Here is a 27,349-nt window from a genome sequence, read left to right on the forward strand (position 1 = left end):
CTGATTCTTAAACAGGTTCTTTTCTTTTGAATGTAGACAAGTTTGGAAAATATTTATTTTCAGTACTACTATAATCTGATATTCTTCAGGTAAACAAATTTATTTTCCTTAAATAATTAAAATCTACAACTTCAATTTAAATAGTTTGTATTGATTTTTAATTCTTTTGTAAGAGTATCATGAAAGAAATTTTCTGTTTGGAATATCTGTTACATTTTTAAAACAAATGTGCTGATTTCAATTAATTTACAAATGGATATTATCAGATTAATTCTGCTTGAGAAAGTGTAGGTCCATGAGACACTATTAGAGTTTTGTCCAGCTTATTCATTATGTACATGCAAAACAAATCAAAATGTAGGGCATGGCAGTAAAAATATGGGAAATAATGCCATGCCCCAAATTCAATATCCAATCAAAGCAAACCGACTAAGGGACCTGGAAATAAATTATGACAATAGATTAGCAACAGATTATAACCCTGACTCCAAAGCACTGGCAGATAATGTGCAGTCACAGGTGTTACACTGAGACTTTGTGGGTAGATGGTGGATTGATAATTATATAAACTTGGTTTTATATTTATATAGCACAAAAAATAAAACTTTTGTTTGTTATTTTTCTTCATGGTAGATCCTGGTTGCACTTTAAATTTAAATAGTGACCTTGTGCTTCAAAAGTTTGGAGAGCACTGAGCTTAGAATATGTAAACAAAGGGGTATCCGACCAAGCACTAACACATGAACTGTTAATCATTTCATTTATACTTTGTATTTTTAATTAAACAAAAATATATTTGAATATGTAGCAGGCACAAGAAGACAATGAAATTCTGAAAAGATCTCAGCTTTTTTATTTGGGAGCCAATGTACAAGACTGTTTTATGTTATTATTTTAATATTTTAAAGAACACTTTTTAAACAGCTCATTTTGACAGGAGACAGGAATCATTGTGGAACACCCTTATCATAATATTCTTGAAGCTGTCACAAACTGACTTTTTTTGGGTGTTGATGGAATGGCTATGCATTTTATGTTAGTGGTGAGATGATGGCCTAGTGGTATAATCGCTAAACTATTAGTCTAATGACCCTGGTCATGTTCTTGAATGACAGATGACTAATGGTGAAATTTGAATCCAATAAATATCTGGAATTAGGAGTCCAATGATGACTGAAACCATTGCCCATCTGGTTCACTAATGTCTTTTAGGGAAAGAAACTGTCATCCTTACGTGGTCTGGCCTACCTGTGACTCCAGACCCACACCAATGTGTCTGACATTTAACTGCCCCCGGGCAATTAGGGATGGGGAATAAATAAGGAAGGAATAAAAAAAAAGTTTATTTACACAATGATAGGCTTCAATTTTGATTCCGAATAGTCATTATAAGATTCCTCAAACAGGAAGCAAAGTTCAAAATATCCTGTTGTCGTGAAGGCTTCAGTCCGTAAGCGTATGTAGTACCATTCTTTGCACGTCTCTGTCCGGTCAGCTCAATCTTTGCACAATCCCTTAGTGACAGCCGGACAGTTTTTAATGTGAAGCTAGAGGTCCTGAAAGATTACAGTGCGGAAAAGTTGTTTGCATTTTTGACGGAAAAATCACCCCTTCCGAAATTAAAAAAAAAGTGAAAGAGTAACAGTTGTAGTAAGGTTGCATTAACTCTAATAGCGAGAAGTTAATGACAACCTGCATTGTTGAAAATAACTGACATGAACAAGTGGTTGCATTAATAGTTACATTGTGTCAGACATTGTATCACTAGAGAACTTCAGTGATAGCTACAACTGGCAAAGTACAGCAACAGTTTCATTTCAGTCTGTAGTGATTTATTGTTCAATTCCTGTTGAAGATATATTCGGAGGGAGTGTTTCCCCATTCATTTATAGTAACGGAGCTGCTGACGCGTTGGACAGACCATGGCTGAGACGCCTCTGATGCTGAGTGTGGGGCTGGTCGGTAAGAGTCCGCAGTCAGGAATCGGATTGTAATGTACACTGACATCCTGCGTTGTCCTAAGAGTGCCCAATGATAGATGCTGCTATCCCATTTTTTTTACGTTTATACATTTCGCACTTCGGGCTGTCTTTTCCCCTTGTGTATGTTGTACCAGCTTGAAGAAATATCCAGTTTAATATAGGTTACAATCTGCGAATTTTATTATTTAATTGTAAACACATCCGCATATATGTCCTACGCGTTTTGTCTCCGACATCGAAGCAGTTGATCAATTGTAAACATTTATGTTAAAAATGGGATTTCCGTATTTCCTATTTGGTCACATGGTGTAGATTTATACCGAGGATTGAGGGCCTGTTCCGGCAGCTTTATCGATCTCTGTCTCGGAGAGAAAACGAGACATTGGCGTGGTCAAAAGCACCGTAAAACAGTACCAATTCGCGGAACAGGACTCGATCCTCCATTTCTCCTAACCAACTGATTTGAAGTCTCCCCGATCCCAGGATTGTGCAATTTTACAAGATGCCATCGCTCTTTTAAAAAAATGCCTTTCTTTACTTAGTGCAAAACAAAGTAATTGATAAAGGTTGATAATTGACTTTTGTAGCTCATACTCGAGAGTGGTGCTGGAAAAGCACAGCAAGTCAGGCAGCATCTGATAATCGACGTTTCGGGCATCAGCCCTTCATCAGGAATGAGGCTTTCGGGCCTGGGAGCTGAGATAAATGTGGGGGGTGGGGGTCTTGGAGGAAGGTAGATCGGAATGCCATGGGTAGATGAATGCCAGGGAGAAGGTGATAGGGCAGAGAGGAGGGTGAAGTAGATAGCTGGGAAAGACTATGCACAGGTCAAGAGAGCGTTGATGAGTTGGAGACTTGGGACTGGGATAAGGTGAGAGCTGGGGAAATGTGGAAACTGGTGAAATCTACATTAATCCTGTGTGGTTGTAGGGTTGCAAGGCGGAAGATGAGGCGTTCTTCCTCCAGGCGTCGGATGGTTACGGTTTGGCGATGGAGGAGGCCAAAGACCTGCATGTCCTTGGCGGAGTGGGAGGGGGAATTGGCATGATCAGCCACAGGGCAGTGGGGTTGGTTTGTGTGGGTGTCCCAGAGATGTTCTCTGAAATGACCTGCAAGTTGGTATTCTGTCTCCCCGCTTTAGAGGAGACTACATCGGGTGCAAAGGATACAGTAGATGATATTTGTGGAGGTACTGGTAAATTTCTGTTGAATGTGGAAAGATCCTTTAGGGCCTTGGACGGAGGTGAGGAGGGAGGTATTGGTGCAGGTTTTACACTTCCTGTGGTGGTAGAGGAAGATGCCAGGAGTGGGGTGAGGGCTGGTTGGGGGCATGGATCTAAAAAGAGTGTCGTGGAGGGAATGGTCTCTCCAGAATGCTGATAGGGGTGAGGAGAGAAATATATCCCTAGTGGTGGGGTCTGTTTGTAGGTGGCAGAAGTGGTGGAGGATGATGTGATGTATACAGAGATTGGTGAGGTGGAGGATGAGGACCGTGGGGTTCTGTCCTTGTTGCATTGGGAGGGGTGGTGTTCAAGAGCGGGTTGCAGGAAGTGGAGGAGATCATTGACCGCGTGGGAGGTAAGATTGCAGTCTTTGAAGAAGGATGCCATCTGGAATTTTTTCAGGTCGAATTGTTCATCCTGGGAACAAATACGGCAGAGGCAGAGGAATTGAGAATACGGGATGGTATTCTTACAGGAGGCAGGGTGGGAGGAGGTGTAATCCCGGTAGCTGTGGGAGTCTGTGGGTTTGTAGTAGATGTCTGTGGTTAGTCAGTCACGGGAGAGCGACCTTTTGTAGCTCATAGCCCTGTTCAAACACAAAACCATACTTGTGTGTTCGCATTTGGTGGACACTTCATTGTTAAAGACATTAGAGAAGTCCTGAGACTGTAAGTCCCTAGTAAATAGTGCATAGATAACCATTAAAAAGAGAGTCTCAATATGGTTGTATAGAGTCCTTTCAGGACATTCATTAATTCTTCCATATGATATTTGATTTGATTATTGTCACATGTACAGAGAAACAGTGAAAGTATTATTTTGCATGCTATCCAGGCAAATCATAGCATACATAAGTACAGGAGAAAGTGTGGTCTACAGATGCTGGAGATCAGAGCTGAAAATGTGTTGCTGGAAAAGCGCAGCAGGTCAGGCAGCATCCAAGGAACAGGAAATTCGACGTTTTGGGCATAAGCCCTTCATCAGGACATAAACCCTTCATACATAAGTACATCATGGTAACAGAACAGGGTATAGAATACAATGTTACAGAGAAAGATCAACTTTAATATATGAGAGGTCTGTTCAAAAGTCTGATAAATGGGGAAAAAACTGCTCTTGCATCTATTGGTACATGTTTTCAAATGTTTGTCTCTTCTGCCCGCTAAAGAAGGTTGAAGAAAGTATAACCGGGGTGGGAGGGGCCTTTGATTATGTTCACTGCTTTCTCGAGGAAGCATGAAGTATAGATAGATGGAGTCATACAACATGGAAACAAACCCTTCAATCCAACCAGTCCATGCTAAACATAATCCAAATTGAACTAGTCCCACCTGGCCCATATCCTTCCAAATCTTTCCTGTTCATGTACTTATCTCTTTTGTACTTTTTAATTGTACCCACATCCACCACTTCCTCATGAAGTTCATGCTACTGTGTACCACCCTCTGTGGAAAGAATTTGCCTCGCACATTTTTTAAAATCTCTCTCCTGTCATCTTAAAGTGTACTCCCTGCCCTTGAAATCCCCCATTCTAGAGAAAAGACAACTACCATTAATTCTACCTGTACCTCTCATCATTTTGTATATTTCTACCAGGTCACTTCTTGAACTTCCTACACTCCAGTGATAAAAGTCCCAGCCTATCCAGTCTTTCTATACAACTCAAACATTCCAGATCTGGCAACATCCTGGTAAATCTATTCTGAACCCTCTCCAGCTTAATGTTATTCTTCCAAAAACTGGGAGACCAGAACTGGACACAGTATTCCAGCAGAGGCCTCTCCAATGTCCTGTACAACCTGGGAGGCGGGTTTGTGTGATGGACTGGGCTGCATTCACAACTGTCTATAAGTTGGGCAGAGCAGTTGCCATACTAAGCGGTGGTGCTTCTGGATAGGATGCTTTGTAATGTGCTATAAAAATTGGTAATAATCATTGTGGACATGCATTTAATTCTTCACAACATATTGATTTTTAAAAGCATATCATTGTGAAATGTGGAGCTGCTGCTTTAAAGGTGAATTTCCTGACAAGAGTTTATATAAAATGCAAAGTTAAAAATCATACAACACCACATTATAGTCTCAACAGGTTTATTTGAAAGCAGTAGCTTTTGGAGCGCTGCTCCTTCATCAGGTGGACAACCATCTAATGACGGAGCAGCGGTCCGAAAGTTAGTGCTTCCAAATAAACCTGTTGGACTATAATCTGGTGTTGTATGATTTTTAAATTTGTCCACTCCGGTCCAACACCAGTTCCTCCACATTATATAAAATGCATTTTTACTATTTCAGTAGTGCTCTTTCACATTCTCATAATGAATGTCCTTCCTTCCTTAGAAAAAGACACAAATGGTGATGCACTGTGGGTGTGGTGCTATCCTACTGTCACAACAGAATTCCGTGAGCTGCTTTTGAGGAAATGCTGCCTTTCTGATGAAAATGATGTTCTTCACACCTTTGTCTTTGGCCAGTTCAAAAGAACCTGGTATTATATCACAACCACACAAGTCCAGGATCCCACTACATTGTCAAAGGTATACAACGCTTTATGGATTTGTTTTAATCCGAGGCCAGGCTTTCTTCTCTTCCTTGCTCTCAATCTCAGTTTCCACATACTACATACCACATACCACATTTCTGTAATGTCAATATTATGTAATAAGGCAGCATGAATATGGAGAACTGTATGAAATTATAGCCACATCAAATTGCATTCTTAATTTCTATTTCTAATTCTGCGTGAGAGTTAAGAATTGAAATAGAACTCTAATTGTGACAATGACGAGCATTAAATATTAGTTGTATCTTATTTTTCATTCTTATCATAGGTGACCCATTTTTCTATTGTTCTGACTGCCAAAGACTTTAACCCTGAGAAATATGCATCATTTGGGAGAGTATTATGTAGGTGAGTTATAAATTCTGAGATCACGTTACACGTTATATTGAACTCTTTATGGATTTAGGTGAAGGTTTTACATGTAATGGCTTTCATGGGATATGGTCATCATTGGCAAGGTCAACATTTGAAGCAGATTGCTCTTTTAAAACAAATTGATGATAGTTTCTTGATGGACATTACTGAGTCTAGATTTACAGTTTGGACACATTTTTGCTCCTCTATATTACAGTCCAGTGACATTACCACTAAACCACCATCTGTACTATTTTGCCCTGGACATTTCAAATGCTCAGTGACTCATAGCTAAAATAATTACAACTTACCAGTTTACATGCAAAGAAAAAAAATAAAATATTTAAACAATTTCCTCAGGGGATAAGTTGCTGAGGAACTTTCCTGACCTCAGGACATCCTAAAGAAATGTTTTACACATAATGAACTTTTCGTAAGGTTTCCTAAAGAGACAATGGAATCAAATAGAATTGGTTCATTAAAATACAAATTAGGTAGCTTTATTTAATAAAATAATATTTTGCGATGCAGAAAATGCTACTTTGAAATAAGATATGTAGTAGATGTAACCTGCTTGGCAGAACTGATAATTTTGGATCCAAAGTTCCTAATGCTGTGCACCATTGCAGTTTTACCTAACTTCAAGCCTGCATTAGGTAAGGACAAATTGATACTGATTGATATCATGATTAGGCAATAGTATCTGAGTAATTTCTGCACTGCTATCCTGTGTAATGCAGTTTATTGTGGCTTTATGAGTATCATAACACAGAGTAAACTCTCCTGCTTAATTTAAAACCAGCAACACAGAAAAGATTTGTCCCACGCAGTAATCTGTAATACTTAGAGTGGCCAAGAACTAAGTAAAAATTGTTATACTTTAAGAAATAAAGTTGTTAGAGTAAAATTAACTAACAAGTATTTACCATTCCTTATTTTAACCTATCTGTTACCTTCCCTTTTATTATGCTGTTCCGATAAAACTCCCAATTAAGACTTACAAAACATCACTTCTTATCTCAAAACCAGGCAGCTTTAGGTTCTTGGTCTTCGGATCTTCCTGTGTCTTCTTTTCTCCTTGTTAGGAATTTCTGTAGCACAGGTTACTGATCAAAAAGGTACTTTTAAGAGAGATTTTTTTCAAGCAGTCTGTTACATGCTAGGACTTGGCAGTTCTCCTCCCAACTGTTCAATTTCCCCTGTCTTATACCCCAGAGCACTGGATTCTGTCATTGGCTTTTAAGATTGTCAACATACTCAATTCAAACTTGATTGGAAATTGGTATTTTTTGGGGTATAATTTAAACTGTTTGGCCAAATTCAAATTGGTTTTTGTCTCCAAGCAATGAACTAATTGAGTTGTTTGACCCTGTGTTACATTGTTACCTTGTTGAGAACACTTGGTGCTGTGTCTGCTGCTTTTAACTCTCTTAAAAGATACACCCACATCTTTATAATAATGAGACAGTCACTTACTCTGTTCTCTACTCACCATATTATTTATTACAACATAATGATATTGTAGGTTCCTGAATTACATGTATAATATGTTTAATTGTACTAATAATACTTACATCGATACAATCTGGGATTGAAGTGCACATGCCTGATTATATTTTGTGTTTCTTCATGGGATTTTTGTGAAATTGGCAAGGCCTGCAATATTGCCCATCCCCAATTGCCCTTGAGATGGTGGTGATGAATTGACATCTTTAACAGCTGAAGTTCTTATTCTGCAGTTATGGAGGAAATTCCAGGATTTTAACTAAGCAGTATGTGGATAAAGAAAGCTCAACTCCAGAGTCAGAAACTTGAATCCGAAAATATTGTTGTTCTTGGCAATTTTGAAATATAATCTTTGTGTTTCGAAAAGTGATACTCACTTGAAAAAGAACCCTTTCTAAATCAGAAAGTTAGTATCTCTCTATATATATCAATAGCATAACAGTCATTAAAAACAAACATATTTCTTTACATAAAGGTAATTATCAACTTTAATGATGTTAATATTTCTGAAGGATATACATGAAATATGGTAGCCCAGCCAAAATGATGGAAGGTTACATTTCTGTTCTTACTAATGGCATCTGTCAAAGCGAAGAGAATGGATCATTTCTTATGAAGGATTATGATGCAAGAAAAGCATACCTTGCTGGATCCATTAAAGGTAAACACAAAAACCTGTTAAGGTTTTACATAAACATAAGATTCCTTTTGAAGTTTTGAATCTGCTTGATGTCAAGATTGAGCAAATATGGTCACTTACAATATGCACGAACAAAAACAAAAATTGTTGGAAAAACACAGCAGGTCTGGCAGCATCTGTAATGAGAAAACAGAGTTAATGCTTTGGGTCCGATGCCAAGCAGACCTTTACATCATTGACGCAGTAAGCTATTGTGTCAAAAATGGTAGTTTGTAATTATCACAAATAGTGGGACATCTGGAGCTGGGCAGGCTAGATGTAGAAAGAATGTTCCTGTTGTTGAATAATTCCAGAACTAAGGGGTCACGGTCTAAGAATAATGGGTAAGCCATTCAGGACTGAGATGAGGAAGAATTTCTTCACTCAAAGAGTTGTGAACCTGTGGAATTCTTTGACATAAGTGTTGGGGTCAGATTGTTTGATGTATTCAAGAGGGAGCTGGATGTTGTCCTTACAGTTAAAGGGTATGGAGAGAAAATAGGAGTGGGATACTGAAATTGCATGATCAGCCATGATCATATTGAATGGTGGTGCAGGCTTGAAGGGCCAAACAGCCTAACTCCTTCACTTATTTTTATATTTCTATCTACTCCAAATGTACTTACATCTTATGGCAGAATTGTTTAATTTTCTACTGAATTCATTTTAACTTAATTATTTTACACATTATGATCTATTATCCATTGTTCAGTAACTGTTCTTATTTTCATTTTGCACACAGCGGTCTCTTGAAAGTAGATAACCCTCAGCTGTTCACTGGTACCTCTGTGATACTCACATTCACCTAGGGATTCTATAGCATAGTGGTTAATAATGGTTAATTCTGGATAATAATCCAGAAACTCAAGTTCAAATGTCATCATGGCAGCTTTGGGATTTAAATTCAATTAATTTAGACATTTAAAAACAAACCACCAGTATTTGTGAATAATGTTTTGAAAAGCTGTCAGGTTCACCAATATTTAAGAAAAGAGATCTGCTGCTCTTACCCAGTCTAGTGGGTCACCATCACCTTTTCGTGGACATCTTCATGAAAGACTTGGAACAAAATTACAATTCTTAATGTAGCAGCGAGTGTCACACGACCATGGAGAACATTGTAGATTAACTCAACTCTGACCGCACTAGACTTCCACATATACAGATATTTATGCAGAGAAAATGAACAGCAACCATAAGTTGTGAGTATAGTTCACTTTGGCCTGAAATAGTTATTCCTCAGTTCAATCCTTCACTGAAACTAGATAACTGAGTAACACAGTCGCACAGTAGTTAGCACTGCAGCCTTACAATGCAAGGGACCACAGTCTGATTCCAGTCCGTGGTGACTGTGTGGATTTCCGCCGGTGCTTCAGTTTCTACCTACAGTCCAAAAATATGTAGGTTAGATGGATTAGCTACAGTAAATGCAGTTATGGGTATTGCAGATCAGTGCAAACTCAATGGGCTAAATAGCCTCTATCTGCACTGTCAAGATTCTATGAACTCCATACAAAGTGAAAATCATGTTGGTATGAAATGGTTCTCTTAAGGGAATAAAGTCACCGTATGCAATAAAGTGATAACGTTGTGAAACAAACTAGGAATTCTTTTGGCTCCAGTGAAATGCATTTTTCTTTACCAGATGTAGTAAATCAGTTTGGAATGGAAACTATTATCCTGTATACTGCACTTCTGTTGAAGAAAAGAATTGTGGTCTACCACCCACGCATAGAAGCATTGCAGGAGTTTACCAGGTAAAAACAACACATAGGGTGGCACATAGTGTTTCACTGCATTTGCATGATATTGTCCACATCTTCTAAACTTCCTACTTTGGGTGCCATGATAACCAGATATTGCTATTTCCATTGCTTTATCTCTGAACCCTGTCCTGCAATTTTAATGGAAAATGTTGAGTCACAATAAATGGAGACACATTTTAAAAAATCATTTATGACACCAGAATGTCTTTGGGTGGATATGCATTTATTGCTTGTCCTGATTATCTTTGATAAAGTGGTAATGAGCTGTCTTCTTGAACCCACTTCAATCCATTTGGTGTAGTTTTTGTGATAGTGACACAATGTATCATCTTGAAGCTAATAACTGGAAAAATGGCCTTTTCTGGTAGATCCTTGACTCTTGCCCTTGCAGAGAAGCCGGAAGAACAAAGCAAAATCACTGGCTTTAGTTCCCTGTTCTTTAAAAGTTTGTCATTTCAAAGTGTGGTGACAGAGAATTGTGACAGATATTCATTTTACTTTATATTCCAGGACCTTGCCTACATTAGCTTGGCATAGGCAGGATTGGTCAATACTTCATCCTTATGTGCATTTAAATCAAAATGAACTAGAGGCCTTGAAGACTTGTGCTGGTAGGAATACTGTTTCTTTTTCAAATCCACAATTAAATCAGTTTTTGCTGTGCTACTCCTGCAATATCTAATTTCACCTGGAACTTTGTCACTCAATAATAAAATCCCTTTGTCTAATTCTGGGATGTATAAAGTGGTTGTAAATTACCAACTATCGATGTATCTGCTGGCAAACATTGATGCTTTTTCCCCTGTAACTCAGAGTATATACTTCTAGTATTTAATGACAGTTCTAAGAATTGTTTTCATTCAACACACAGGCTATGTAGCTGGTTTCACAGACTTAAAGGTGACTGACCGCCTAGACATCTACGATGTGTTTGTGAACCTGGTGGAAAGTGAGATCGTTGTTGCCCCACATGCTCAAGGTATCAATGGCTCTTTAGTACTTCACTACATTTTTTGTTTTACTATCATCCTGTGATCCATCATCCCTTTATTCACTGACCTACACTGCCTGTACACTTTCAGCTCTCACTCAAAACCAATGCCCTTAGTATTTGATATTTCCATCTTCAGAAAGAGATTCCAATTAACAATCCTATCCATGCCTTTCATAATTTTATATACTTCTGGTCGCCAGCGACACAATTGTAGCGAATACAATCCAAGTTTGTCCAAAGCTCTCCTAAGAGCTAATACACTTCAATCCAGGCAACTTCCTTGTAAAACTGTTTTGCACCCTCTCCAAAGCTTCCACATCTTTCCTATAGTGTAGCGAAAAGGATGACACACAATATCTAAATGTGGTGTTACTAAAGTTTTACACAGGTGCAACACGTCTTGCCAATTTTCACAGTCAGTGCCCTAATCATTCAGGCAAGCATGCTGTTTGCCTTCTTTACCACTTATGCACTTGCCTTGCTACTTTCAGGGAGCTGTGGACTTGCATCCAAAGATCCCTCTGTATACCAATGCTCCTAAAGGTCTTGCTATTTGACCTCCTAAAATGCATCACCTCAAACTTGTCCCGACTAAACTCCATCTACCATTTTTCTTCTCAGCTTTCCAACTCATCTATACCCTGCTGTATCCTTTGATAACCTGCCTCACTATCTACAACTCCATCAATTTTCACATCATCTGCAAACATACTAATCAGACCCTCTACATTTGCTTCCAATTCATTTATATATATAAAAAACAAATCACAGAGTTGTCAGCGCTGATCCTTGTAGAACACCACTGGTCACAGACCTCTAGTCAGAAAAATACCCTCCACAACTCTCCCATATCTCCTACGACCAAGCCAATTTTGTATCCAACTTCCCATGGATTACATATAATATAATCTTCTGGATCAGGCTATGATGAGGTAACTTGTCAATTGTCCCTTAAATTCCCATACAAGAGCTCCTTCTGGACATTTTAGTCAGGTTGGAGGGGAGGAGGGGTAGTGGAATCTTTGGCCATTGATTTCTGGCCTGACAACATTACCAGTATGCTACCACCTCTCCCATTCTGTAGTGACTTCACATATGAAAAGGTTGAATCTCAATCTGGTCATGATGTCCCATGAGGGAATGGGATCCAGAATGCTGAATTTGCTTTCTTCACTGCCTCATTATTGTAGCATTAGCAATCACAGCATGATGCAACTTGCTTGTGTCATTTTGAACAATGGTCTAGCAAGTTCCTCCTAGTCATTGATGCCAATGCTGTTATATTTCAAAGAAAGCTTCAAAGTGACTTTGTAGCATTTTCTTCATCATCCCCTGGAATGCTGCAGGTGTGAGAGTTGAGAAAAGAAAATCTGACAGGAGGGATAATGTCATAGTCATAGAGTGATACAGCATAGAAACAGGCCCTTCAGCCCACCATGTCTACGGCAACCAACAAACACCAAACTACATTAACCTTACTTATCAGCACTTCGTTCTTAGCCTACTATGCCCTAGCATTTTAAGTACTCATCCAGATGCTTCTTAATTGTTGCAAGAGTACCTCCATCATCCTTCTCAGGCAGCATATTTTATAATTCTATCACCCTTTTGGTTAGAAAGGAACTGTTCCCATTTCCTCTAAATCACTTATTCCTCTCCTTAAACTTAGGCCCTCTGGTCTTAAACATGTCTGTCAAGGGGAAAAGAATCTCGCAATCTACTGTTTTTGTTTCTCATATATTGTATATCTCAAATCAGCTCCCTCTCAGCATTCTCTGCTCATAGGAAAACAGACTCAGCCTATCCTGTCTCTCCTCATAACTGAGACTTTTCAACCCAAATAACATCCTGGTGAATCTCTTCGGTACTCTCTTCAGTGAAATCATGTTCTTCCAATAGTGTGAACTGAACTGCACACAGTATTCCATCTGTGGTCTAGCTAATATTTTATAAAGTTATAGAGTCATGGAGATGAACCGTACAGAAACAGACCCTTCAGCCCAACTTGTCCATGCCGACCAGATATCCCAACCCAATCTAATCCCACCTGCCAGCACCCGGCCCATATCCCTCCAAACCCTTCCTATTCATAAACCAATCCAAATGCCTTTTGAATGTTGTAATTGTACCAGCCTCCATCACTTCCTCTGGCAGCTCATTCCATACACACACCAGCCTGTGTGTGAAAAAGTTGCCCCTGAGGTCTCTTTTATATCTTTCCCCTCTCACCCTAAACCTACACCCTCTATTTCTGGACTCCCTCATCCCAGGGAAAAGACTGTCTATTTATCCTATCCATGTCCCTCATGATTTTATACCCCCTTAGCTTCCAACGCTCCAGGCAAAACAGCCCTAGCCTATTCAACCTCTTCCTATAGCTCAAATCCTCCAACCCTGATAACATCCTTGTATACCTTTTCTGAACCCTTTCAAGTTTCACTTCATCTTTCCGGTAGGAAGGAGACCAGAATTGCCTAACCAATGTCCTGTACAGCTACAACTCCTCCTTGACCTCCCAAATCTTGTATTCAATACTCTGACCAATAAAGGAAAGCATATCAAATGCTGCCTTCACTATCCTATCTACCTACCACTTCACTTTCAAGGAGCTATAAACCTGCACTCCAAGGTCTCTTTGTTCAGCAACACTCCATAGAACCTTACCATTAAGTATATAAATCCTGCTAAGTTTTGCTTTCCCAAAATGCAGCACCTCACATTTGTCTAAATTAAACTCCATCTGCCACTTCTCAGCCATTGGCCAATCTAATCAGGATCCCATTGTAATCGTTGTAACTTTCTTCACTGTCCACTACACCTCCAATTTTGGTGTCTTTTATGTACCTTTTATGGTCACATCTAACTCATTTATATAAATAATGAAAAGTTGTGGACCCAGCACTGACCCTTGTGGCACTCTACTGGTCACAGGCCTCTAGTCTGAAAAACAACCCTCCACCACAACCTCTCTCTTCTACCTTTGAGCCAGTTCTGTATCCAAATAGCTAGTTCTCCCTGTATTCCATGAGATCTAACCTTGCTAAGCAGTCTCCCATGGGGAACCTTGGCAAACACCTTACTGAAGTCCATACAGATCACATCTACCACTCTGCCCTCATCAATCCTCTTTGTTACTTCTTCAAAAACCTCAACCAGGTTTGTGAGACATGGTTTCCCATGCACAAAGCCATGTTGACTATCTCTGATCAGTCCTTACCATTCCAAATACATGTACATCCTGTCCCTTAGGATTCCCTCCAACAACTTGCCCACCACCAACGTCAGGCTCACTGGTCTATAGTTCCTTGGTTTGTCCTTACCACTTCTCTTAAGCAGTGGTACCATGTTAGCCAACCTCCCATCTTCCAGCACTTCACCTGTGACTATCGATGACATAAATACCTCAGTAAGAGACCCAGCAATCACTTCCCATAGAGTTCTAGGGTACAGCTGATTAGGTCTTGGGGAGTTTTCCACTTTTATGCATTTCAAGACACCCAGCACTTCCTCCTCTGTAATATGGACATTTTTCAAAATGTCACCATCTATTTCCCTACATTCTATGTCTTCCATGTCCTTTTCCACAGTAAATACTGATGCAAAATACTCGTTTAGTATCACAAGACTTCGGTGCTCCTATATTCTACTAATGAAGGCGAACAACCCATATGCCTTCTTCACTAACCTGTCTACAAATGCTGACATTGTCAGTGATCTATGGACTTGGAACACCAAGGTCCCATTGTTGCTCAGTTCTCCCTAGGGACCTACCATTCATTGTGTAGGATATTCCCTATACCTGATGAAGGGCCTTTGCCCAAAACATCGATTCTCCTGCTCCTCGGTTGCTGCCTGACCTGCTGTGCTTTTCCAGCACCACTATAATCTAGACTCTGGTTTCCAGCATCTGCAGCCCATGTTTTTACCTGTTTCCTTATTAGACCTCCCAAAATGCATCAGCTCAAAACTATCAGGGTTAAATTCCATCTGCCACTGCTCTGCACAATTTACCAGCTGACCATTATCAAATTGTAGTCCAAGATCATCCTCCTCACTATCAACAACACCATAACTTTTTGTGTCATCTATAAAATTACTAATTATACTTTGCACATTCACATCCAAGCCGTTAATGCACGTAAAAAACTGCAAGATCCCAGCATCAATCCCTGTAATACACACTGGTCACAGGCTTCGAATTACAAAAAATCGATCCTCCACCATCATCTTTTCCCTCCGATTTGTAAGCAAGTTTTGGATTCAGTATGCTAATTTGCATTGGATCCCATGAACTCTTATTTTTTGGACCAGCTTTGATATGGGACCTTGTCAGAGGCCTTACTGAAGTCCATGTAAACAACATCAACTGCACATTCTTCATCAATACATTTAGTTACCCTTTCAAAAAGCTCATTAAAATTAGTCAGAGAGGATTTCGCTCTAACAAATCTGTGCAGTCTATCCCTGATCAATCCCTGCCTTTCCAAGTATTGTTTAAGCCAGTCCTTTAGAATTTCTTCCAATAATTTCCTCGCCTTTTAGCTAGCAAGATATAGAGTCCAGTCCATTGCATTTGGTTTTGTATAAAGTTTACCTGAATGCTCAGAAATTGGCTTCAGCATACCACTGGCATTTGTTCGATAATCTTCGCAGAGTCTCTAAAATGTGATAGAGGTATTGTTGATGGAATTTCTTTAGCATACTTACATGTTGCTGATAAACAGTCCAGGACTCACTACACAACAGAAATGTGGTGATGGTGACAATTATCGCATACACTGAGACTTTGTTGACTTAGAGATCTTTGTTGTCAAACCTCAGTGGCCAGAGTTTGTTGAAAGCTGAACTGATCTGGTGTTTGGTCTCCTTGTCAATGGTGGCCTTTTGAGAGAGGTCGCTGACAAGGTGTAGCAAGTGTTCAACATATTCCAGAATCTCTCCTTTTAGGAATTGGAATATTTGGCTGACAAAGTCTGAGTTGATATGAGAATAATTTTGCCAACATTTAGGGACAGGCTGAATCTCATGCATGCTGAATTTAAGAGGTCAAAAGTAGCTTGCAAACCTGGGGCAGAGTGGGCAACAGCACTACTGTCATCTGCATACTGTAGTCCTCTGGTACTCAGTTTAGTTTTGACATAGAGGCAACTGAGGTTGAAGAGTTTTCCATCCAAGTAGTATTTAGCAGTGAGCCAGGGACAGTTCATTTTGTACGAATAACCATTATCAGGTAGATTGTAAATTGTTGAATTCTTTATATTTTTCCAAAGCTTATTTTATATATGGACAGAGCAAATTAATACAGTAAATATTGGTGGCTGCAGATCTCTCACTGGTACTGTTAGTGTTTGGACCCATTTGAAGTTGTTGATTAAGAATAGTAAACAAGAAGCATATTGATATGATATTGAAGCATGAGTTTAAGTGTAACTTTATACTTTACAGGGCATTGCAAAAACCTGTTATTGTTAGCGTAATATTGTACCATTTTGAATACCTGTAATATTTGTAGTAGCTGTTGATGCCACTGCCATTAATATGTGATGTTAGTCAGAGAATCAAGATATGTCACCAATACGTTAAGTATTCTATATAGAGATCTCTTTTTGTATCACTTTAACATCCCATAAGATTTCCCTGCCACACTTTATTGGCAAAGCTAATTGTTGTAAACTGTCTTACTCATTAGGAACAATACTTCAGTGAGAATCGCAAACGCAGGATGAAATTATTACTGATCTTATTATTACAATTTGATGACAATGGTGAACTGTTTAAAATCTCTCTCCCACAGAATCAATGACAATGGGTAAACTGCACAAGGACATTGGGCAATTCATTGTTCAATCAGCTAATGACCCAGAGAAATCAGATGGTCAAGTGATTAAGGTGATTATTTACCATTAAGTCTTTGTAGAACTTTGCAGAGTGTATAGTGATTGTTCTAAGGGTCTTATGGCACAATGGTAGTGTCCCTACCTCGGGTCCAGCAGATCTAGGTTCATAACGCTATCCTGGAAGTATGTCGTAACATCTGATCAAGTTGATTGAAAATATCTTTTACTAGCAGACTACAAGAAGTGCCTTGTAGAGTCTTTATTGCTGAGTAAGGAAAGCCTCAGTTTGAGCCTCACCTGTTCCTTAGGTGTGTGATAACATGTCTGAACGGGTTGATTAATAGTGATTGTTTTGAGGGTCTTGGTGAGCAGTGGTAGTGTCCTCATATCTAGACTAGAAAATCCAGGTTCAAGTCCCACTTGCCCTAGTTGTCCCAAACAGACTGATTAAAAGTAAGTCCAGCAAATGGATCACTCAGTCGGAGTTAGATGTTCATATGTCTATTCATATCCTTACTTTGTTCTTTAAGTTACTTTTTGATGATTATTGATCCATGGATTCCTGTCCATCTGTTCCAAATGCATTCTTTCTTAAAACCTTTATTTCTACTAGCATCAGAGAACAGAGGGGAAAAAAAAACTTCTGATAAACTTTTCAGAGGTGTTTGGGGGATTGGCATTCTCAGCACTCCACTTTGACTTAGTATACCTACAGTCCGTCCTCCACTGGCAAAGCTCCCTGTTTGATATTTACAGGTATAACTGTAAATAATAACTTACATCTTAGAATCACACAGTTCAGAAGAGGCCCCTCAGCACATCAAATGTACACAAATACTTCTCAATCTACACTAGTCCCACTTTCCAGTACTCTGAGTAAAGAAGTTTCTCCTCATCACACTCTTGCTGACATTCTTGACCCCTAATAGTTACTGACAGACCAACTAGTAGGAACAGAATATCATACTTTACTCTGTCAAAATTGTTCATAACTGAACACCTCAGTAAGGTAATCTCTCATCTTCTCTGCTCCAAGGAAAATTAGCCCAATTTCTGTAATCTTTCTTTGTATCTAAAATCCCTTATTCCTGGTACCATTCTAGTAAATCTCTTGTATTTTGTCCAGGTCTTTAACATCCTTCTTAACTACAGTGCACAGAACTGGACAGAATACTCCAAATGTAGTCTGACCAATGATTTGTAGGGACATAACATCATTTTCTTGCTTTTAGACTTAATGCCTCTACTTGTAAAACAATGATCTTATAAACATTCTTAACTGTTTCAATTTGCCTGGTCACCTTCAGAGAATAATGCACGTGCATCCTGAGGTGCCTCTGCTCCAGTAATCCCCTCTAATTGTATCAGTGAGCCTGTATAGTTTCTCTTTCTTCCCTCTACCAAAATACATTACCTCACATTACTCTGCATTAAAATTAAACTGCTGAGTGTCTGCCATTTGGCCAACTTGTCAATATCCCTCTTAAGTCACTCAGCATCACTGTCACAATTTACAATTCTTCCTAGCTTAGTATCATCTAAAAATTTAGAGATTTTGCCTCAACACATATCTTCAAATCATTTGTATAAAAATCAGAAAAAGCAAGAGTTCCAAGACTAATCCCTAGGAACTTGTCTCCAATTTGAAAAATGCTCATCAGTACCTACCGAGTAAAAAATGAGGTCTGCAGATGCTGGAGATCACAGCTGCAAATGTGTTGCTGGTCAAAGCACAGCAGGTTAGGCAGCATCTCAGGAATAGAGAATTCGACGTTTCGAGCATAAGCCCTTCATCAGGAATAAGAGAGAGAGCCAAGCAGGCTAAGATAAAAGGTAGGGAGGAGGGACTAGGGGGAGGGGCGATGGAGGTGGGATAGGTGGAAGGAGGTCAAGGTGAGGGTGATAGGCCGGAGTGGGGTGGGGGCGGAGAGGTCAGGAAGAGGATTGCAGGTTAGGAGGGCGGTGCTGAGTTGAGGGAACCGACTGAGACAAGGTGGGGGGAGGGGAAATGAGGAAACTGGAGAAATCTGAATTCATACCTTGTGGTTGGAGGGTTCCCAGGCGGAAGATGAGGCGCTCCTCCTCCAGCCGTCGTGTTGTTGTGTTCTGCCGGTGGAGGAGTCCAAGGACCTGCATGTCCTCGGTGGAGTGGGAGGGAGAGTTAAAGTGTTGAGCCACGGGGTGATTGGGTTGGTTGGTTCAGGCGGCCCGGAGGTGTTCTCTGAAGCGTTCCGCAAGTAAGCGGCCTGTCTCACCAATATAGAGGAGGCCACATCGGGTGCAGCGGATGCAATAGATGATGTGTGTGGAGGTACAGGTGAACTTGTGGCGGATGTGGAAGGATCCCTTGGGGCCATTGTCTCAGCCTGCTCCTGCCCCACCGAACTCATCTCCCAATACCTCGACACGGTCCTGTCCCCTTTAGTCCAAGAACTCCCCACCTACGTTCGGGACACCACCCACGCCCTCCACCTCCTCCAGGATTTTCGCTTCCCCGGTCCCCAACGCCTTATTTTCACTATGGACATCCAGTCCCTGTACACCTCCATCCCCCATCACGAAGGACTCAAAGCCCTCCGCTTCTTCCTTTCCCGCTGCACCAACCAGTACCCTTCCACTGACACCCTCCTTCGACTGACTGAACTGGTCCTCACCCTGAATAACTTCTCTTTTCAATCCTCCCACTTCCTCCAAACTAAAGGAGTTGCCATGGGCACCCGCATGGGCCCCAGCTATGCCTGCCTCTTCGTAGGATATGTGGAACAGTCCATCTTCCGCAACTACACTGGCACCACCCCCCACCTTTTCCTCCGCTACATCGATGACTGCATCGGCGCTGCCTCGTGCTCCCACGAGGAGGTTGAACAGTTCATCAACTTTACGAACACCTTCCATCCCGACCTGAGATTCACCTGGACTGTCTCAGACTCCTCCCTCCCCTTCCTAGACCTTTCCATTTCTATCTCGGGCGACCGACTCAACACAGACATCTATTATAAACCGACTGACTCCCACAGCTACCTGGACTACACCTCCTCCCACCCTGCCCCCTGTAAAAACGCCATCCCATATTCCCAATTCCTTCGTCTCCGCCGCATCTGCTCCCAGGAGGACCAATTCCAACACCGCACAGCCCAGATGGCCTCCTTCTTCAAGGACCGCAGATTCCCCCCAGAGGTGATCGACGATGCCCTCCACCGCATCTCCTCCACTTCCCGCTCCTCCGCCCTTGAGCCCCGCTCCTCCAACCGCCACCAAGACAGAACCCCACTGGTTCTCACCTACCACCCCACCAACCTCCGCATACAACGTATCATCCGCCGCCATTTCCGCCACCTCCAAACGGACCCCACCACCAAGGATATATTTCCCTCCCCTCCCCTATCAGCGTTCCGCAAGGACCACTCCCTTCGTGACTCCCTCGTCAGATCCACACCCCCCACCAACCCAACCTCCACCCCCAGCACCTTCCCCTGCAACCGCAGGAAATGTAAAACTTGCGCCCACACCTCCACACTCACTTCCCTCCAAGGCCCCAAGGGATCCTTCCACATCCGCCACAAGTTCACCTGTACCTCCACACACATCATCTATTGCATCCGCTGCACCCGATGTGGCCTCCTCTATATTGGTGAGACAGGCCGCTTACTTGCGGAACGCTTCAGAGAACACCTCCAGGCCGCCTGAACCAACCAACCCAATCACCCCGTGGCTCAACACTTTAACTCTCCCTCCCACTCCACCGAGGACATGCAGGTCCTTGGACTCCTCCACCGGCAGAACACAACAACACGACGGCTGGAGGAGGAGCGCCTCATCTTCTGCCTGGGAACCCTCCAACCACAAGGTATGAATTCAGATTTCTTCAGTTTCCTCATTTCCCCTCCCCCCACCTTGTCTCAGTCGGTTCCCTCAACTCAGCACCGCCCTCCTAACCTGCAATCCTCTTCCTGACCTCTCCGCCCCCACCCCACTCCGGCCTAATCACCCTCACCTTGACCTCCTTCCACCTATCCCACCTCCATCGCCCCTCCCCCCTAGTCCCTCCTCCCTACCTTTTATCTTAGCCTGCTTGGCTCTCTCTCTTATTCCTGATGAAGGGCTTATGCTCGAAACGTCGAATTCTCTATTCCTGAGATGCTGCCTAACCTGCTGTGCTTTGACCAGCAACACATTTGCAGCATCAGTACCTACCCCTCTGTTTCCTATCTTTTAGCCAACTGCTGATCCATTGCTGCAAGGATTCAGTCCCCAAAATGTTCTAATTTGCTAACCAACCTGCCATGTGTCATATCAAATGCTTTCTGAGACTCCAAATATACAACTTCTACAGCAGTACCCTCATCCCAATGCCTGTGTCACCTCATCAAAGAACTCAGTCAAATTTAAAAATCACACACCAGGTTATATAGTCCAACAGCTGCCTGATGAAGGAGCAGCATTCCAAAAGCTAATACTTCCATATAAAGCTGTTGGACTATAACCTGGTATAGTACAATTTTTAGTTTTTTCCAGCCCAGTCCAACACCAGCACGTTCACATCATCAATCAAATTTGTCAGACATGACTTGCCCATGACAAGTCTAGTATTCTTTTATATTTTTCTCTAAGTGTATATTTACCTTATCCTGTATTATGGCCTCCGTAGTTTGCCCATTATTAATGTCAAGTTGATAGGTCTGTAGTTTACTTGACTCTCCTTTGCCCCTTTCTGAAACAATCGTACCATGTTTGCAATCCTCCAGTCCCCCAGGACTATATTTAGAAAAGCGTGGAAAATTTCTGTCAACAACTCTGCAATTTCCTCCCTCACTTCTGTCAGCAATATCAATGCATTCCTTCCCAACTTGGTGATTTCTCTACCTGGACTTCTCCCAGCCTTTTTTAAGAGTCTCTTCTTCATCTATCACTGTACTGCTCAGTTGTTCAATACACACGTTTTCAGCACGGCCATTGTCACCAATTTCTAATTTGTTAAAGATAGAAGCAAGGTACTTATTTAGCACCTCTGCCATAGCCTTTGCTTCAGTGAGCGGCTTACCCTGCTTGTTCCTTATGGGCCCTACTCTGTCCTTCACTAATCTTTTATTATTATTATTATTATGTTTGAAGAACCTTTTAGCATTTGTTTTCGAGCAGCCTGTCATCCTTTCCTTATGCTTCCCATTAGCCTTCGTTATTCCAGCCTTAGTCTCTCTTCTACATTTTAGATACTATTCCTGGCTCTATTGCTTTATTATTCCAGTTTGCATCATATGCTTCCTTTTTCTTATTTTCTAATTAATATTCTTAGTTGTCCAGAATATTCTTGTTTTGGATACCCCATATTTATTTCTCATAGGCTTGTACCCTGTTCATCTCTATTTTTCAACCACTGTTTTATCCAGAAATATGTGTTTCCAATCAACTACTCCTGTTTAAAGTTTAGATCCCTAATATCTACCTTTTTCCAGTCTGGCATTGTAATAATTTATCGATTTTAATCCTTTTACAACTTAATATTGATTCTTATTACGTTTGCTACTTCCCAAATGATCCCTCACTCTGATGTTCTCCCCAGCTGGCCTATCTCATTCCCTGGGACCAGATCCAGCACAGCCCCTTCCCTGGTAGGACTGGAATTGTACCGTTCCAGATAGTTCTCCTGCACATATTGCAGGAATTTCTCCCCTTCCATTCCCTACACTCTACATTAGCCAGTCTCCCCTAGGGTAATCATAATCACTAATTATCTCATGCTTACTTGCACTACAGATTTCCAAAATCTGCCAATACAAGGAGGCGATCTCCTTGTTCCTCCGAACTTCATAGATGGAATTTAGGGAAATCTGCCACTGATCTGTGCATCTGACCAATGTGTCCATATTCTCCTGTAACCAAAGATTTCTTCCTCACTGTCAATCAGCAAGGCTATCTTTGTGTCATCCGCAAACTTACTATCATCTTCCCACATTTTCTTCTCTATCATTTATATGTAACACAAATAGTAAGGCATCAGCACTGATCTGTGGTATTCCATGGGATACCAGCCTCCAGTCACAAGAAACAAACACTGCCTCCTGCACTCTATTCTGACCATTAAGAAATCGAGTTTCGGGCAAAAGCCCTTAATCAGGAATAAAGGCAGTGAGCCTGAAAGCGTGGAGAGATAAGCCAGGGGAGGGTGGGGGTGGGGAGAGAGTAGCATAGAGTACAATGGATGTGTGGGGAAGGAGATGAAGGTGATAGGTCAGGGAGGAGAGGGTAGAGTGGATAGGTGGAAAAGGAGCTAGGCAGGTCAAACAAGTCATGGGGACAGTGCGGAGCTGGAAGTTTGAAACTAGGATGAGGTGGGGGAAGGGGAAATGAGGAAGCTCTTGAAGTCCACATTGATGCCCTGGGGTTGAAGTGTTCCGAGGCGGAAGATGAGGCATTCTTCCTCCAGGTGTCTGGTGGTGAGGGAGCGGTGGTGAAGGAGGCCCAGAACCTCCATGTCCTCGGCAGAGTGGGAGGGGGAGTTGAAATGTTGGGCCACGGGGCGGTGTGGTTGATTGGTACGGGTGTCTCGGAGATGTTTCCTAAAGCGCTCTCCTAGGAGGCGCCCAGTCTCCCCAATGTAGAAGAGACAGCATCGGGAGCAACGGATACAATAAATTATATTAGTGGATGTGCAGGTAAAACTTTGATGGATGTGGAAGGCTCCTTTAGGGCCTTGGATAGAGGTGAGGTGTGGGCACAGGTTTTACAGTTCCTGCAGTGGCAGGGGAAAGTGCCAGGATGGGAGGGTGGGTCGTAGGGGCGCGTGGACCTGACCAGGTAGTCACGGAGGGAACGGTCTTTGCGGAAGGCGGAAAAGGGTGGGGAGGGAAATATATCCCTGGTGGTGGGGTCTTTTTGGAGGTGGTGGAAATGTCGGCGGATGATTTGGTTTATGCGAAGGTTTGTAGGGTGGAAGGTGAGCACCAGGGGTGTTCTGTCCTTCCCAGGATTGCGAATAGGCCACAGGATCCCTTTTATTCCAAGATTTCACCTTAAAAGAGATCATCTTGAAACAACAATTTTACAAATTTCAAAGTTATAACACTGAACCATCATCCCCTCACAGCAAATAGGACTGGGCAACAAATGGTTTTAAAAATTCCAGGAAAGTGTCAGTAACAGTTCAATTTTTGAGGTTGAAGATCCAATTAACTTGCAATTAGGTAAGGAACAAGCACAATATATAGCAGAATGGGGGTTTCGTCATGTGATGGTAGTGTCCCTCCCACTGAGCCAAAGGCCTGAGTTCAAGAGCCACCTACTCCAGAGGTGTGTAATAACATCTCTGAACAGTTTGGTTAGGAAAATATATAAAGCAGAACAGATTTGCCCCAAGTTATTTCCTACTGGAATCTGAAGCTTTTCCTTTTGGATTAGTTAACTCAATCATATCACAGTGGATTATTAGTGACCTCTTAGAAATATAAATTCAGCACAAAGGCTACAAATGCATTGGAAATTAAGCTGAGACTGCTTCACTCCCATCTTGTCTTTTTGCTGTGATGGGTTTTCCTTCTGTTAAAAAAAGGAGTCTCCTGTGCCACATGAGGAAAAAGAAAGCCGCAGATGTTGGGAGTCCAAGGTAGAAAGCAAGAGGCTAGAAGCACACAGCAAGCTGGGCAGCATCAGTGCATTAAGTGAGATAGACAACCCCAATACATTCTCAACCTCTCCCGAGGCCTCATGAAACCACCAAAAGTGGTCCCTAATTTTTTCCTCATTCATTCACAGGATGTGGGCGAAGCTGGCTATTAGCCACATTTCTTGTCCATCCCTCGTTGCCCAGGGGCCAGTTAAGAGTCAATGAGAGAGTAGCCCTTGGGTCTGCTAGGACTAGGACGTCTTTACCTTTTACATCCCCCCCCCCCCGAACGTTGACGGTAGCTTCCAAGCTTTAGGGAGGTTTTTACAGATTGCACATCGAGTTTGATCACGGGGGTGTTGGTGAACAGACAGCAAACTCTTTATTAAACACAACAGCCAAGAGAACCTGATCAATCTGACAGGATTAAAAGTCACACAACACCAGGTTATAGTCCAACAGGTTTAATTGGAAGCACACTACATTTCGGAGCTTCCAATTAAACCTGTAGGACTATAACCTGGTGTTGTGTGATTTTAACTTTGTACACCCCAGTCCAACACCAACATCTCCAAACCAATCTGACAGGAGCTCGCGCTCTCTCACACACACGCCCCCAAACAGCCCGCGGGACTTACAACAGCTGCGGCACGGCCACAGTAATACCGGCTGGCTTTTCTTCTCAGAAACCAACCTCCTCAGAACTCCTTTCGAAATTACACAATCGAATGTTTTTAACCTCCACCGCAGCAGTAGATTAAAGGACCCGTGGGTGACAGTTTGCAGCACCGCCTCATGGGAGTTTGACTCCGCCCTGCAACGTGACAATACGGGCGGCGCCATCTTTGATTCAGGAAGCTGCCGGTAGTTCGCCCCAGCTGTTTATGCGCGTGCGCAATATCTATGCCACCTAGTGGTGTTTACGCTCCTCTGTTCAAATCAATTCTTTTTTTGCCTGGAATTACAGTTCTATTATTTGCTTGGATTTTCTTTTTTCCTTTTCTAAATACGCTAATTCTTATGCCAGTGTGCAGTTTGGCTTTTTGCCTCAGCCACATTAGCACTCATAGCTGAACCATGGTATTGTTGGGTATGAAGGTATGGGTTACATCATAACCAAGGCTAACTCTTGTCTCCCAAGAGTATTTGCTGATTATATGACCCAAAGCAGGAGCCCATGCTAACTTTCCATTGTTCACAGAATCGAAGTCAGGGTAACAATGCTACTATTGTCCAGCTGAGATGAGCTTCTTCAACAATGAATAGACAATTAACCTTCAGACCTCCCTGGTTTCTGCAGTTTGTAGAGCAAGCAGAGGGTATAGATCTAAACAAAAATGAAAAGAAAAACAAGATTCCAGACTCCATTACTCTTTGTGCTGACTTCCATTTACATGATTCCTTTCAGGACATTTCACAGAAAACAAAAGAAATTTTGGCTAACTTAGCCTCACTGGCACCAGACGAAGGGGGAAAACCCAAGATCACTCTGGAGATTCTAAAGGAGCGCCATTTTCCACCTGCAATTGAGACCTTCCTCTATCACGTAGCAGCTGCAGAGCAAATGCTTCAGATCTGACTCTTGCTATTTACAGTGGGAAACCTTTCATGTAGTCGACCAAGGTGAATTCTTAGACAATATTCAGCTTAAAAGCTGCTTTGGGCAAATGAATAAATGATTAAAATTGAACTGGCGCACAGCACATTACTTGCTGTCTTTTCAGTAATTGGCCCATCAATTAAATGAATGTGTATATATAGACTTGCATATTAAAGAATCACCTTACTAAATCTTTAGTGAAGGAATCCATGTGCAAGTCCACATTATTCTTCACAAGTTATGTACTTAACTAGAAAAAACACAGTAAAAATGAATACTGCATTAACACCTCGAGTACACTTCAAAATTCAATATGACCAGTATGTTTATTAGCTTATTTCACTGCTTTTTTATGTTTGGGTTGTCAAAACTGATTTTCTATGAAGTGATGTTTAGGGTTTATTGGCCCTCTTCAGAAACAACCTGCACTGATTACAGGGTTCCACCATGGGAAGTTTATCCCGATCCTTTCTGTGTGAGAGTACCTTTAACACATGGCAGTGATTTAGCAAAGTTCCTAAGTTTATAAGATATAGGAGCACAATTAGGCCAAACAGCCCATCAAGTCTGGTCCACCATTCGATCAAGGCTGATCTGCTGATCATTCCCATTTTCCTGCCTTCTCTCCATATCCCTTCAATCCATTACCAAATAAACATCTGTCTAATCTGTCTCTTCCTTAAATATATTCACTGTCCCACATCCACCACACTTTGGAGTAGTGAATTCCACAGTGACTCAAGGGTAATCAGGAAAATAAATGCTGGCCTTGCTAACAATGCTCGAGAATTTATAACTAACCTTATGTAAAGTTCGGTGTGTATTGTGAACATAGCAATTGCTACATTCCAGATAGTTTTCATTCTGATGATTTTATGGTTGGTTCACATATTTCATTGACTTGATTTGTATTTTTCTTCTTTCTAATGGTCATCTTCTACTTGTTATTCAGCAACCATATTCCTCAAGCCTTTCTTTCAACCCACTGAATCCCACTAGCAAATATTCTACCTAATCTCACAACAGAAAAATAAATTCTCAAAACACACTCCCATGATACAGCCTTCCCAGTGTCCAATTCATAAAAATGTTGCCTTAAGTGTAATGGAGACTGAGATGAGTTCATTATTATAGGCAGAATCGTCTAGGGGGTTTCTAGGTGATGTGGGCTGTGGTGAGATTTGTGGCAGAATTGGACAAGACATTCAGTAACACAGACTTGGATGTCAGAGCATTTTGGATCATC

General features: G+C 41.5%; 1 protein-coding gene across 3 annotated transcripts; it reads left to right on the forward strand.

Annotated features, from left to right (window-relative positions):
- Positions 1 to 71: 71 nt before the first annotated feature.
- On the forward strand, positions 72 to 27,157 carry dennd10 (DENN domain containing 10). 3 transcript variants are annotated; one of them, XM_060842133.1, is made up of 10 exons: positions 72 to 89; positions 1,856 to 1,962; positions 5,545 to 5,741; positions 6,036 to 6,115; positions 8,140 to 8,288; positions 9,952 to 10,063; positions 10,583 to 10,683; positions 10,944 to 11,051; positions 16,861 to 16,955; positions 25,912 to 27,157. In XM_060842133.1, the coding sequence occupies exons 2-10, from the start codon at positions 1,923 to 1,925 to the stop codon at positions 26,080 to 26,082; spliced, it is 1,053 nt and encodes a 350-aa protein (XP_060698116.1). In that variant the 5' UTR covers positions 72 to 89; positions 1,856 to 1,922; the 3' UTR covers positions 26,083 to 27,157. The 3 variants fall into 3 exon arrangements, with proteins under 3 accessions (XP_060698116.1, XP_060698115.1, XP_060698117.1); XM_060842132.1 differs by lacking the exon at positions 72 to 89 and having other exon boundaries at positions 1,539 to 1,962; XM_060842134.1 differs by lacking the exons at positions 72 to 89; positions 1,856 to 1,962; positions 5,545 to 5,741; positions 6,036 to 6,115 and adding an exon at positions 7,940 to 8,033.
- The last annotated feature ends 192 nt before the right edge of the window (positions 27,158 to 27,349 follow it).

The sequence above is a fragment of the Hemiscyllium ocellatum genome, chromosome 22, assembly GCF_020745735.1.
Source record: "Hemiscyllium ocellatum isolate sHemOce1 chromosome 22, sHemOce1.pat.X.cur, whole genome shotgun sequence".
NCBI lineage: Eukaryota > Metazoa > Chordata > Chondrichthyes > Orectolobiformes > Hemiscylliidae > Hemiscyllium > Hemiscyllium ocellatum.